Here is a 14759-nt window from a genome sequence, read left to right on the forward strand (position 1 = left end):
TGGATTGCTTAGAGTTAAGGCACACCTGGGGTGACCATCTTTTTAACAGGACAAACGGTATAAAATGGGGATTATAAATATATCTATTTTTTTTTTGTGATGGAGTCTAGCTCTGTTGCCCAGGCTAGAGTGCAGTGGCGCCATCTTGGCTCACTACAGCCTCCACCTCCCGGGTTCAAGTGATTCTTCTCCCTCAGCCTGCTGAGTAGCTGGGATTACAGGCACCTGCCACCATGCCCAGCTAATTTTTGTATTTTTAGTAGAGACGGGGTTTCACTGTGTTGGCCAGGCTGGTCTCAAACTCCTGACCTAGTGATCTGCCCACCTCAGCCTCCCGAAGTGCTGCAATTACAAGCATGAGCCACCACGCCCAGCCTACATATATATATATTATACAATTATTTATTTATTTTGAGATAGAGTTTCCTTCTTGTCGCCCAGGCTGGAGTGCAATGGCACGATCTTGGCTCACTACAACTTCTGCCTCCCAGGTTCAAGCAATTCTCCTGCCTCAGCCTTCTGAGTAGCTGGGATTACAGGCGCCTGCCACCAAGCCCTACTAATGTTTGTATTTTTAGTAAAGACGAGGTTTCACCATGTTAACCAGGATGGTCTTGAACTCTTGACCTCAGGTGATCTGCCCGCCTTGGCCTCCCAAAGTGCTGAGATTATAGGCGTGAACCACTGCGCCTGGCCTATGTTATGCAATTTTATATATTTTGGTTTATTATTATTTTTTATTAGAGGCAGGTTCTTATTCTGTTGCCCAGGCTGGAGGGCCATGATGTGATCATGGCACGCCACAACCTCAACCTCCTGGGCTCAAGTGATCCTCCCACCTGAGCCTCCTAAGTAGCTGGGACCACAGGCATGTGCCACCATGCCCAGCTGATTTAAAAAAAAATTTTTTTTTGGTAGAAATGGGGAGTCTTGCTGTGTTGTCCAGGCTTGTCTTGAACTCCTGGGCTCAAGCAGTCCTCCTACCTCAGCCTCCCAAAGTGCTGGGATTATAGGCATGAGCCACTGCATCTGGCCTATATTTTGTTTTATATAAAAATAATTATGAAAATTAAAGGAATTAATGGATATAAATACTTATACCACTATCAAGTTCATGGTAAGCTCTGCATAAGTGTTAGCTTTGCTAAATTTTATCATTATTAACTACCGATTGCCAGAAGTTCTTAACAATATATATATATATTTTTTGAGATGGAGTTTTGCTCTTGTTGCCCAGGCTGGAGTGCAATGGTGCAGTCTTAGCTCACTGTAACCTTTGCCTCCTGGGTTCAAGTGATTCTCCTGCTTCAGCCTCCTGAGTAGCTGGGATTATAGGCGCCTCTCACCATGCCCAGCTAATTTTTTGTATTTTTAGTAGAGACGGGGTTTCACTATTTTGGCCAGGCTGGTCTCGAACTCCTGACCTCAGGTGATCCACCTGCCTCAGCCTCCCAAAGTGCTAGGATTACAGGCGTGAGCCACTGTGCCCGGCCCTTTGGCTATCTGATGAAGCCTGTGGAACCCTTCTAAGAATATTTTTTAAAAACTTTTTTGAGACAGAGTCTCGCTCTATCGCCCAGGCTGGAATGCAGTGGTGCCATCACAGCACACTGCAGCCTCCAACTCCTGGCCTCAAGTGATCTCCTGTCTCAGCCTCCCAAGTAGCTGAGACTATAGGAGCACCACTATGCCTGGCTAATTATTTTTTATATTGCCCAGGCTGGTCTCAAACCCCTGGGCTCAAGCAATTCTTCTGCCTCAGCTTCCCAAAAATAGGCGTGAGCCACCAAACCTGGTCCTAAGAATATTTTTAAATGCGTAAAATAAGATTCTTAGGTGTACAAAGAAATTATACTGAAAAATATAATGGTCAAAATACTAAAGCGAAAGCAGTATGTGCTTCTTTTATTATTTTTATTTTTATTTTTTTGAGACGAAGTCCCACTCTGTCGCCCAGACTGGAGCGCAGTGGCATGATCTTGGCTCACTACAACCTCTGCCTCCCAGGTTCAAGAACCTGGGTTCTGCCTCAACCTCCTGGGAAGCTGAGATTACAGGCACCCGCCACCATAACCAGCTAATTTTTGTATATTTTTAGTAGAGATGGGGTTTCACCATGTTGGCCAGGCTGGTCTTGAACTCCTGACCTCAGGTGATCTGCCCACCTTGGCCTCCCAAAGTGCTGGGATTACAGGCATAAGCCATTGCGCTTGGCTGAGATTAGCAATAATTAATGTGATATGAAAATATTTTCTTTTTCTTCATGACAAATTCATGGCTAATACTGCCAGGATTTTTTTGTTGTTGCCCATATTCATAATAGAAGGAAATGCTAATATGAAAATAAAGATGTCACTTTTTCCCCAATCCATGCAATTTCCCCCTAAATTGTATCCATGACCTACCTGAGGGGGATCCATGGACTCTCAGGTTAAGACCCCTCTACTGAAGGGTAGCAGAGTACAGTTTCAAAATTACTGATTAAGAGCATGGGCTCACCAGGAGTACAAGCCCAGCCTGGGCAACAGGATGAGACCTCATCTTTACAAAAAATGAACAAAATTAGGCATGGTGGTGCTTGTCTGCAGTCCCAGCTACTGGGGAGACTGAGTTGAGAGGATCACTTGAGGCTGGGAGGTTGAGGGTGCAGTTGAGCTGAGATTGCACCACTGCACTCCAGCCTGAGTGACAGAGTGAGATCCTGACTCAAAAAAAAAAAAAAAAAAAAAAAAAGAAAGAAAAGGAAAAAAAGAAGATTTTAAAAATAACTCTAGTCCTTATGGGCTGTATGAGCCAGGCCGGTGTCTTCACCCTAAAAAAAGGTTAAAAACCCAGGGCCAGGTGTGGTGGCTCCTGCCTGTAATCCCTGCACCTTGGGAGACCTAGGCAGGAGGATCTCTTGAGACCAGCCTGGGCAACATAGTGATTGCTGATCTCTACAAACTTAAAAAAAAAAATTAGCTGGGTGTGGTGGCATGTACCTATAGCCCTAACTACTTGAGAGGCTGAGGCAGGAGGATCCCTGGAGCCCGGGAGTTTGAGGCTGCAGTGAGCTATGATCATACCACTGCACTCCAGCCTGGATGACAGAGTGAGACCCCATCTCTTTAAAAAACAAACAAATAAACAAAAAGACAAACCCTAAATGCCATGTGGGTTGGATCCTGGAAGAGAAAAAGAATATTAGGGGAAAAAAGAGTGAAATTCCAGTGAAGTCTGGAGTTCAGTTAATAGCATTGTAGTTAATAGGAGCTAATGGTATAAAATAGTTAATAGCATTGCACCAGTGTTAAGTTTGTAGTTTTGAAAAATGTACCATGTTCACATTGGGGGAAACTGGGTGAAAGATATACAGCAGGCCAGGCATGGTGGCTCACGCCTGTAATCCCAGCACTTTGGGAGGCTGAGGCAGACAGATCACTTGAGGTCAGGAGTTTGAGACCAGCCTGGCCAACATGGTGAAACCCTCTCTCTACTGAAAATACAAAAATTAGCCAGGTATGGTGGCACACGCCTGTAGTCCCATCTACCCAGGAGGCTAAGGCAGGAGAATTGCTTGAACCCGGGAGGCTGAGGTTGCAGTTAGCCGAGATCGTGCCACTTCATTCCAGCCTGGGTGATAGAGTGAAACTACGTCTCAAAAAAAAAAAAAAAAAAAAAAAAAGATATATAGCAACCCTCTGTACTGTTTTTGTAACTTTTTCTGTAAATCTAAAGTTACTCCAAAGTAAAAAGGTTATTTTAACAAAAAGGCTAAGAACCTCTTCCCCAAATTCCTAAAGAACTTGGCTTGGTACTTAGCAGAGGCAATAGAAGCTTACCAGAACAATGTGTTGGGTTGAGTCCTGGCTAACATATGAACCACAGGCTGAGTGACCCCAGACAAGTCACTCTTTCGAGTCTCTCTTATCCCGGCTGTAAAGTGGGAGCCGCGATGCCTCCCGCATCGGGAGGTTGTACATGTGAGGTGTGAAGACATGTAAAGTATCTGGCATGCAGCAGGCCTCATAGATGGGGGTGCGTGCTGCATCCCTCAAACAGCTCAGTAAACAGGGTGCACGCTACATCCCTCCATCACTCCTCAGTAAATGGGGGTGCACACTACATCCCTCCATCACAGCTCACTAAACGGGGGTGCACACTACATCCCTCGAACACAGCTTAGTAAACAGGGGTGCACGCTACATCCCTCCATCACAGCTTTCTCGTGGGCCTGCCCAGTGCTGGGCTTAGCCCATGGGGAGGAGGGAGGCAGCGCAGCCCCAGGAGCCTTCCTTCCCCACCCCAGCAGCTCTTGTCTTGTCTTGCTTTTAGGTGATGACAGAGGGTGGCCACAGCAAGGGGTTTGGCTTTGTGTGTTTTTCCTCCCCAGAAGAGGCGACAAAGGCCGTGACAGAGATGAACGGGCGCATCGTGGGCACCAAGCCACTCTACGTGGCACTGGCCCAGCGCAAAGAGGAGCGGAAGGCCATCTTGACCAACCAGTACATGCAGCGCCTCTCCACCATGCGGACCCTGAGCAACCCCCTCCTGGGCTCCTTTCAGCAGCCCTCCAGCTACTTCCTGCCTGCCATGCCCCAGGTGACCGCCTGCCCGCAACTCCCACCACAGCCTTCCCCCCTGCCCCAGCAAGGCAGAGCATGAAGACTAGAGTTCTAGGGAAATGGAGGTTTCTAACTTGCTTCTGCCGAGGACTCATTAGGAAGTCTTTGTTTCCCTTTCTATAAAAGGGAGAGATAGTGTTAGTCAAATGGCATTTCCCAGTGAGAGAAGCTCGTGAATTTTGTGCTGAAAAAGACTCTTAATGATCCAGCAAGTTTGGGAAATGCTGTGTTAAGCAAGACCTACATTTTTCCTTCCTTCCTTCCTCCCTTCCTTCCCTTCCTTCCCTTCCTTCCCTTCCTTCCTTCCCTTCCTTCCCTTCCTTCCCTTCCTTCCCTTCCTTCCCTTCCTTCCCTTCCTTCCCTTCCTTCCCTTCCTTCCCTTCCTTCCCTTCCCTCCCTTCCCTCCCTTCCCTCCCTTCCCTCCCTTCCTTCCCTTCCCTCCCTTCCCTCCCTTCCCTCCCTTCCCTCCCTTCCCTCCCTTCCCTCCCTTCCCACCCTTCCCTCCCTTCCCTCCCTTCCCTCCCTTCCCTCCCCTTCCCTTCCTTCCCTTCCTTCCCTTCCTTCCCTTCCTTCCCTTCGTTCCTTCCTTCCTTCCTTCTTTCGTGGGGTCTCCATGTCACCCAGGCTGGTGAGCAATGGCGTGATCATGGCTCCTTCCTTCTTTCCTCCCTTCTTCCCTCCCTTCCTCCCTTCCTCCCTTCCTTCACGGGGTCTCCATGTCACCCAGGCTGGTGAACAATGGCATGATCATGGCTCCTTCCTTCCTTCCTCCCTTCTTCCCTCCCTTCCTCCCTTCCTTCACGGGGTCTCCATGTCACCCAGGCTGGAGAGCAATGGCATGATCATGGCTCACTGCAGCCTTGAATTCCTGGGCTTGAGTGATCCTCCCACTGTAGCCTCCTGAGTAGGTGGGACTACAGGTGTGTGCCACCATGCCCAGCTAATTTTTTTGTTTATTTTAAAGAAGGGGTCTCGCCATGTTGCCCAGGCTGGTCTCAAACTCCTGGGCTCAAGCAATTCTCCTGCCTTGGCCTCCCAAAGTGCTGGCATTACAGGAGTAAGCCACCGTCCCCCGCCCTACATTTTTTTAAAAATTAAATTTTTCTTTTTTTGGAGACAGAGTCTTGCTCTGTTGCCCAGAATGGAGTGCAGTGACACCATCTTGGCTCACTGCAAACTCTTCCTCCTGGGTTCAAGTGATTCTTGTGCCTCAGCCTCCCGGGTACCTGGGATTACAGGTGCGTGCCACCACACTCAGCTAATTTTTTGTATTTTTAGTAGAGACGGGGTTTCACCATGTTGGCCAGGCTGGTCTTGAACTCCTGACCTCAAGTGATGTGCCCTCCTTGACCTCCCAAAGTGCTGGGATTACAGGCGTGAGCCACCATGATCGGCCCTAAATTTCTTTACTGTCTACACTATTCTACCCTAAGATGCCAATATCTACTGAGATTCTCCAAAACAGGCACAGATTATCCAGCATTTCCCCAGCTTAGATGGTCATTTTTTTGTGGGATGCCTGTTAACATCTCCCCTGGATGTTAATGTTCTGAGGAGCATGGTTTGGGAAAGGACCTCGTGGGACTTACAGGAAGTAGAAAGATGTCACCCATTAAAGGCCACCACGGTAAGAACATTCCTCTCCTTTTAGCAGTTGCTTAAGCTGCACAAGTTGGAGTAAGATGTCACCCTTTTTATCCAGGTCATTGGGTTAGCTGACAGGGAGCCAAGATTGAAATCTAAGATCTTTGCCCTGCAGGATTCAGGGCTAATGGACATCCTGAGATGGGAGGAAGGAGCTTTCATTACAGCCTTGTGGGTCTTGACTCACCAGTCCCTGCAGGAGCCAGTGGAGTTCCTGCCATGGTGTCCCTGAGGAGGTGTAGCTTCTCACCTACCCTGCCGCCAAGCCCCTCAGTCTGGGTCTTCTTTTCCCATGCAGCCTCCAGCCCAGGCTGCATACTATGGCTGTGGCCCAGTGACACCCACCCAGCCTGCCCCCAGGTGGACGTCCCAGCCACCTAGACCTTCCTGTGAGTGACCCAGCCCCTTCCACTCTCAGACTGGCCTATTGGTGTGGGCCCCGTGAGGCAGTCATAACACAGGGATGAAACCTGGCTCTGCCACTTCCCAAGGTGGGTGACTTCACTTCTCTGAGCCTCAGTTTCCTCTTCTGAGCATGGGCCTGAATGAGATGTGTGTAAAGTACCAAGCACAGTGGTGAGCCAATGGAAGACACGCAGCTAGCCACCAGCAGTCATCACCAAAGATGCCTCTGATTTGTGACTCTGAAAATTCTTGCAAAGCTGAGAAGGTGAAATTCCTCTGGCTATATTGTTGACCAAAGGCCCTCCTCTGTAAGAGTGAATTGCACGCTCACTTGAAACTATCTTGAGGGACTAAGGTGTACAATCCTGGTGCTTATGCAGTTTGGGGCTCTAGGTAGACACGAGCTGGCTTTGAAATTGTAGATTCCTACACTCCCCCTTTCTGGAGTTCTGGGTCTAAGTGAATTGACTCCTATTTCTGTTGTGAATGTTGTAGTTTCCCTTCCCATTCTCTTGGTGGCCCTGGAAGCTTCTAGGCACAGTGTGCCACCCTGATTATTCCCACCACTCCATCCAACTTTTCTCTCTCTGTGGTGTCTGCACCACAAGCTGCCTACCCTCCAGGTGCCTCAATGGTCCGGCCACCAGTTGTGCCTCGGCGCCCCCCGGCCCACATCAGCAGTGTCAGGCAGGCCTCCACCCAGGTGCCACGCACGGTGCCTCATACCCAGAGAGTAGGTGAGTGTGGGTAGAGCCAAGGGGAATGGGGGTGGGGCAAAGTTGGCACTAGGAGTCAGGACCAGCCTCCATGGTGACCTTGCCATACGCCCTCTCGGTGAGCAAAGCCGACTTTGGAGACTGTAGCGTGGTGGTTAGCTTGGCCTCCAGTTCCTGGGACCAACTGACTCTGAGGCCCTTGCTGACTACTATATCTGTCATCTAATCTTTAAAATGGGGACAAAAATAGTACCCCCATTTTATTGTAGAGAATTTAAATGTTTTGTTTTTTCTTTTTGAGGCAGTTTCATTCTTGTTGCCCAGGCTGGAGTGCAATGGCATGATCTCTGCTCACTGCAACCTCCGCCTCCCAGGTTCAAGCGATTGTCCTGCCTCAGCTTCCCAAGTAGCTGGGATTGTAGGCATGCACCACCATGCCTGGGTAATTTTGTGTTTTTAGTAGAGACGGGGTTTCTCCATGTTGGTCAGGTTGGTCTTGAACTCCTGATCTCAGGTGATCTGCCCACCTCAGCCTCCCAAAGTGGTGAGATTACAGGCATGAGCCACTGTGCCCAGCCTTAATTTTTTTTTTTTTTTTTTTTTTGAGATCGAGTCTCGCTCTGTCGCCCAGGCTGGAGTGTAATGGTGTGATCTCGGCTCACTGCAACCTCTGCCTCCGGGGTTCTAAGCGATTCTCCTGCCTCAGCCTCCCGAGTAGCTGGGATTACAGGCATGTGCCACCATACTTGGCTAATTTTTGTATTTTTAGTAGGGACAGGGTTTCACCATGTTGGCCAGGCTGGTCTCGAACTCCTGACCTTAGGTGATCCACCAGCCTCGGCCTCCCAAAGCGCTGGGATTACAGGCATGAGCCACCATGCCCGGCTTGTTGTTGAGGATCAATGAGATCATGCATGAAAGGGCTTAGCACAGGCCTAAAGCCTGGTAAGTATTGCAGTGACTATAAACAAGGGTGTAGATTTTGGCTGTACAGCAAGCACATCTGTTCTTTCATTCTGCAAATGTTCTCACATCCACAGTGTGCTGGGGCCCCAGGCTCAGCACTGGAGGTTCTGCGTGAACGAGGCATACTCAGTCTCTGGCCTTAGGTTGCTGCCAGGCCCTGACACCCCTGCTTAAAATACACATAACAAAATTTACCACTTAACTATTTTTCAGTGTACAGATCAATGGCATTAAGTATATTCACACTGTTGTGCACTGTCACCACCATCCACTCTCCAGAACTCTGTTCAGCTTGTAGAGCCGAAATTCTGTACCCATCAAACCATAACTTCTCGTTCCTCCTCCCGCTAGCCCTTGGCAACTGCCATTCTACTTTGTCTCTGTGAATTTGACTGTTCTTGCTTGGTACCTCATGTAAGTAGAATCGTAGAGTATTTGTCTTTTTGTGGCTAGTTTTTTTACTTTACATGTCTCAGGATGTATCTATGTTGTAGCGTGTGTCAGAATCTCCTTATTAAGGCTAAATAATATTCCATTGTATGTATAGACCTCATTTTTACTTATTCATTCATCTATCAATGGACACTTTTCTACCCTTTGGGTATTGTGAATAATGCTGCTGTGAAAATGGTTGTGCAGGCTGGGCGTGATGGCTTACGCCTGTAATCCCAGCACTTTGGGAGGCTGAGGCGGGTGGGTCATGAGGTCAGGAGTTCGAAACCAGCCTGACCAACATGGTGAAACCCTGTCTCTACTAAAAATACAAAAATTAGCCGGACGTGGTGGCATGTGCTTGTAATCCCAGCTACTTGGTAGGCTGAGACAAGAGAATTGATTGAACCCAGGAGGGGGAGGTTGCAGTGAGCCGAGATAACACCACTGCACTACTGCCTGGGTGACAGAGCAAGACTCCGTCTCAGGAAAAAAAAAAAAAAAAGAAAGAAAATGTTTGTACAAATAGCTCTTTGAAACCCTGCTTTCAATTCTTTTGGGTATATACCCAGAGGTAAAATTGATGGATGATATGGTAATTCTGTTTAACTTTTTGAGAAAGCCCTATACTGTTTTTCTGTAGTGGCTACATCATTTTACATTCCTACCAACAGTGCACAGTCTTCTAATTTCTTTACATTCTTGTCAACGCTTGTTATTTTCTGTTTTGGTTTTGTTTTGTTTTGTTTTGTTTTGTTTTGTTTTTGGATAGCAGCTATTTGAACTCTGCTTTTTTTGTTTTGTTTTGTTTTGTTTTGCAGCCAACATTGGTACTCAGACCACAGGACCCAGTGGGGTAGGATGCTGTACACCAGGCCGGCCGCTCCTGCCGTGCAAATGTTCCTCAGCAGCACATAGCACCTATCGGGTAAGGCCAGCCCAGCTGCCTGCTCTTAGCCTGGGCTCCTGGCCGCCTGGCTCAGAACCTTAGCTAAGGTGTTGGGCCTTGGCTTTTTTTCTTTTCTTGGCTTGTAAAGTTTCATTTATTAATGTGTACAATCAATAAGAGATCACCCTTACTGCGAGAAGGGGAAAGAGGGCCAGCATTACGTTTTATTTACAATTTGTTTTGCTTCGGTTATTACCAAAATTAATTTGGATATCCTTAGTATTTGTGATGAACACCAAGGAAAGGTATTCTAAGAATATGCTGATTATTGAAGGGATGTACTTAATCTTCAAAACAGAAAATACTTACTGTAATCAAAGACTGTATTTATCTCCCTCCCCTAAAAAAGGCCTAAAATTCAGCATTATCATATCCTGTGTAGAATTTCAATGTGTCTCTTTTGAACTATTTCCTGCAAAATGAATGAGAACAGTCTTTAAACAGCAAAAATGTCTATTTTTTTTTTTTTGGACAGGGTCTTTTTTTTGACAGCACCCAGGTTAGAGTGCAGTGGTGTGATCATAGCTCACTGCAGCCTTGAACTCCTAGGCTCAAGTGATCCTCCCACCTCAGCCTCCAAGTACAGGCATGTGACACCATGCCTGGTTAATTTTGTGTATTTTTTTGTAGAGACAGGGGTCTCATTATGTTGCTGTTGCCAAGGCTGATCTCAAACTCCTGGCCTCAAGCGATCCTCCCACTTTGGCCTTCCAAAGTTCTAGGATTATAGGTGTGAGCCACCACACCTGGCCAAAATGTTTTAAAATTACCAAGATGTGAAAGGGTGAGAGGTGTGCCGGGGACATGTCCATAAATCTACTTGATAAAAAGTGCTTTATTTGGCACAAAGTTATTGGTAACACAGGGCTTTCCTTTATCAATGTTCATCAGGGACCTTTGTAAGTTCATAGCACTACAGGAAACGTCTAAGCTAGAGGCATGACTTTGTCTTCTAATCCACTTTGCCCTTGTTGGGGACTCTCCACCCCACTTGATCATCCAGACCTTGCCCTCTGTTCCCCTCCTCCAGTGCCTCCCTGGCCTTCTGCTCACTTGCCAGGGTAAGTATTTTGAGGACATGCCTGTCCATGGTGATTAAGGGATGTGTCCCCGGCACCATGCAGGTCCAGGAGCCGGCTGTGCACATCCCAGGACAGGAGCCCCTGACGGCGTCCATGCTGGCTGCGGCGCCCCTGCATGAGCAAAAGCAGATGATTGGTGAGTGGCTGGTTCTCCTACTCTGGAGCAAGAAGAGGAGGGCTGCGAGCTGGCTAGCCTGCTGGGAAACACCTCACGTGGTGGTCCAACGTGAGGTCAAATTCCAGCTTTGTCACCGACCCCCCTACTGGGTGACCGTGGCCAAGCTGGCTCTATTCTCTAGGCACCTGTTATCTTGTCTTAAAACCCTGGTCAGACTGGATGGTCCTGAGCTTTCTTCCACTGCTGCTGTCCTGTGACTTTGAGGTTGGGAGACAGTCCAGATGTGGGGAGATCAGGGGACAAAGGGAGGAGTAGGGGTATGGTCTTGGGTTTCTGCTGAGAAATGGCTTGTAGGTGGGGGTTAAAGTTCCTCACACCTCTCCTGAACGGGAGGAAGCTGCTGTTCACCAGTTTCCAGTGCTCAATGCAGGCAGGTGGGGAATCTGTGCGTTTGGTAAATACACGATGTTTCCCATAGATTCTGGATTCCTTGTGCAATTCATCTTCACCCCTAGTGTCCATGGCAGGCCCTGATAAAAATGCCACTAAGTGAACACAAGCTTGTTCCTGGTTGGCAGGTTCTTTACTGCATGGCCCCCAAGACCTCCAGACCCTTTACTGAAGGCCCCCATTACCACTGCCCCATTGTTTCCTCAGCTTACTTAGGGTTTTGCCACATTACCCCTTCCCCTCACCCCGAAATTTTTTTTTTTTCCCTGAGATGGAGTCTTGCTCTGCTGCCCCGGCTGGAGTGCAGTGGCACGATTTTGGCTCACTGCAACCTCCACCTCCCGTGTTCAAGTGATTCTCCTGCCTTAGCCTTCTGAGTAGCTGGGTTTACAGGCACATGCCACCATGAACAGCTAAGTTTTGTATTTTTAGTAGAGATGGGGTTTCACCATGTTGGCCAGGCTGGTTTCAAACTCCTGATCTCAGGTGATCCACCCACCTCAGCCTCCCAAAGTACTGTGATTACAGGTGTGAGCCACCATGCCTGGCCTCACCCAGAAACATTTTGAATGAGCTTAATGGAAGTAGAAGTCTTTGTTAGTAGTTCTCTGTAAACATTTTCACTTTCTTCATGGGAAGACCCTTTCCGCCCCGACTTAAGGCACCCAGTCCTGGCTGGGCCCTGGACACATTGCTGAGATGGGCTGACCACCAATACCAGGCCCAGTCATTAAAAGTACCTGATGTTAGAAGATCAAGTGTTAAATGTCATAGCCTAGAAGGAGCAGTTCTGGGAGAAGAACCCAGATGTCCTCAGTGCTCCACTCCATACGAGCCCTGGGATGCTGGGGTGTGAGCTAGGCCGTGCACAAGCCATTAGAAGGTGTTCCACACAGGGGAGCGTCTCTACCCCCTTATCCATGATGTCCACACCCAGCTGGCTGGCAAGATCACGGGCATGCTGCTGGAGATTGACAACTCGGAGCTGTTGCTCATGCTGGAGTCTCCAGAATCCCTCCATGCCAAGGTAAGCAGGAGCCTGGGCAGCAGGGAGCCCGAGGGGGCAGGAGGAGAGCTAACGACAAGGGCTCTCCTAGTGGAGCCAGTGGATAGCTGTTTGGCCAGATAAAGTGTTTCTTCTTGCTGATACCTGAAGGCCTGCTGAATCTTAAGAGTGGAAGGGGCCTTAGGTAAGGGTTTGCTACTTCAGCCCTTCCATAGACTAATTCTGTGTTGTTCTGTAGGTAGGTCTTTTGGTACAAGGAAGTGTGTTGTGACTCAGTGTAAGGGTTAAGATTTTTCCAGCTGTCCAGCAATGTACCTCTGTGTCAAAGGTGACAGACAGGGCCATGGGATCTTGCAAGCAGTGGTGGATGGGAGGGTTCCACAGAAACCCTGTGGATGGAGGAGGATCCTGTATCCAGGATGCTGAGCGAGGGGGAGGTCAAGGCTCTTCTGTGACCTGCTAAGATAGCTGAACTAAGCCCCCCCCGCCACTCATGTCTCACAGATAGACGAGGCAGTGGCCGTGCTGCAGGCACACCAGGCTATGGAGCAGCCGAAGGCGTACATGCACTGAAACCAGGTGGGTGGAATGGTGACAGAAGCAGCTGAGCCCGGGAGAAGCTGTAAGGAAATAGGCAGGGACTGACTTTCACAAACACTGAGAATTGCGCCGTGTTCCTGGCTTTCTCTGAAGCACCAAAGAGTTTGGAGGAAGTTGTGAGAATCAGAGGAGATGATTAACTGTGATCGGAATGGGGGGTGGTGGAGGGTGAAGGAGGTGCCCTCTTGCCAGCTGCCCTGCCTGGCTTCATGCAGAATAGTTTGGGCTTTCCCAGGGCCCTGCCTGGCTCCATTCTGCCTGCCTGAAGGCCTGGCCAGGATGTAACCACCTTCTTTATTGAAGACTGGGTGTCTGCCATACTTTAAAAACACTTATTTTTACCTTTTTATCCTCAGAAAAGGAAATCCTCGCTTCCATGGCTGCCAAAAGGACAGTGTTTCTGGCTCTCAGCCCTAAGGCCCTGCAAACTCTAACTTATTTCCCAATTAGTCTGTATCTATACTTGGGCTCTGTATGTGAATGAAGGTTGGTCACCCATCCAGCCTATTACCTTTTGCTTTGTGTATTAAAAGTGCTGCAAAATCTGCCTTGCCTCCCAGGAGGCCCTTTTGTGTCTGAGGGAGGTGGGGACAGAGCAAACGGTAGACATGACTGGGGTGGGGCTCAGGCTCTAAGAAACAGAAACCCTAAAGGAGTGCTGAAGTACACAGAGGGCATATACACAAGAGCAGGAGAAGTGTCAGGAACTGACCCATCAACAGTACAGTGGATGATGACATGGATATCACACAATGGACCAGAGCTACAGGGGCCCCCATCTGATGTGCATGCAGCCCCTGGCTTGGGCACCCTGCAGGGCAAACACCCAGCTGCTTCTCGGCTGGCTAAGGGGTTGTGTAACATAATTAACCCTTGTAGGAACGTTTTAGGGTACCTTCCCAGGTCAGGATTTTCCTCCCCTTATGGGGAAGTCTCTCGAAAAGCTTCTTTGTGTCAGTTAGTGCTCACCTCCCATCTGGGACGTACAGTCCAGGTCTTTGCCCTCTCGTGTACCGGAGCCACCCAGTGAAAGTGGCTACTATGGCCCAAGCAGACTGGGTTCTGCTAAAAATTCACCAGCAACAAATCTGACCGAGTCCTCAAGGCTGCTCTGCCACTCTCAGCAACTCACTCTTCCTGTTCTCCGCTCCACAGACCTCCAACCTGTCTTCGCCATGTCCTGCCCACTTCTTTGGCTGCTTTTAATCTGTTCCCTGTGCAGCTCCATCGTCTTCTCCCCAAATCCTGACTGCTGGCATTTCTTTACTCTCAGTCCTGGGCCCTCTCCGTTTCTCATGCCATGTTCTCCTGAGCTATCTAATTTACAAGCGCATCTTCCATTTGTACCCAGTCGAGGATGACTCCCTGTTTTTTTCTTCAGCCCAGTCAATTCTTAAGAGCACCTGAGTCACCTCTCTCACATTCCACCGCCTACCTGCCATCAGCTCCTCGTTATCTTGGTACACTCATGTCTAAAATCAAGCTTATGATTTAACTAAGTTTCTTTCTTTTTCATTCCTTGGTTCTTTTTTTTTTTTTTTTTTTTTTTTGAGATGGAGTCTCACTCTGTCACCCAGGCTGGAGTGCAGTGACGTGACCTCTGCTCACTGCAACCTCCACCTCCTGGGTTCAAGCAGTTCTGCCTCAGCCTCCAGAGTAGCTGGGACTACAGGTGCACTCCACCACACCCAGCTAATTTTTGTATTTTTAGTAGAGATGAGGTTTCACCATATTGGTCAGGCTGATCTCGAACTCCTGACCTCAGGTGATCCACCCGCCTCGGGTGG

The 14759-nt window shown here is 48.6% G+C and overlaps 1 protein-coding gene across 14 annotated transcripts in view; it reads left to right on the forward strand.

The window, feature by feature from the left end:
- PABPC1L (poly(A) binding protein cytoplasmic 1 like) overlaps positions 1-13517 on the forward strand; it is a 29651-nt gene extending 16134 nt beyond the window's left edge. Inside the window, exons 8-15 of one of the 14 annotated variants that reach the window (XR_010154244.1) lie at positions 4373-4581; positions 6547-6637; positions 7262-7390; positions 9589-9695; positions 10841-10934; positions 12263-12393; positions 12877-12951; positions 13329-13517. Coding sequence is in view for 2 of the 14 variants with exons in the window: in XM_054674444.2 (XP_054530419.1) it covers positions 4315-4581; positions 6547-6637; positions 7262-7390; positions 9589-9695; positions 10841-10934; positions 12263-12393; positions 12877-12945 (888 nt within the window). In the remaining 12 variants the exon portion in view is untranslated. Of the gene's footprint in view, positions 1-4314; positions 5476-6546; positions 6740-7261; positions 7391-9588; positions 9696-10840; positions 10935-11097; positions 11170-12262; positions 12394-12876; positions 12952-13328 lie in introns of those variants that run through there. The other 13 variants (XM_054674444.2, XR_010154238.1, XR_010154240.1 and 10 more) reach the window with 13 other exon arrangements.
- The last annotated feature ends 1242 nt before the right edge of the window (positions 13518-14759 follow it).

The sequence above is a fragment of the Pan troglodytes genome, chromosome 21 (assembly GCF_028858775.2).
Source record: "Pan troglodytes isolate AG18354 chromosome 21, NHGRI_mPanTro3-v2.0_pri, whole genome shotgun sequence".
NCBI lineage: Eukaryota > Metazoa > Chordata > Mammalia > Primates > Hominidae > Pan > Pan troglodytes.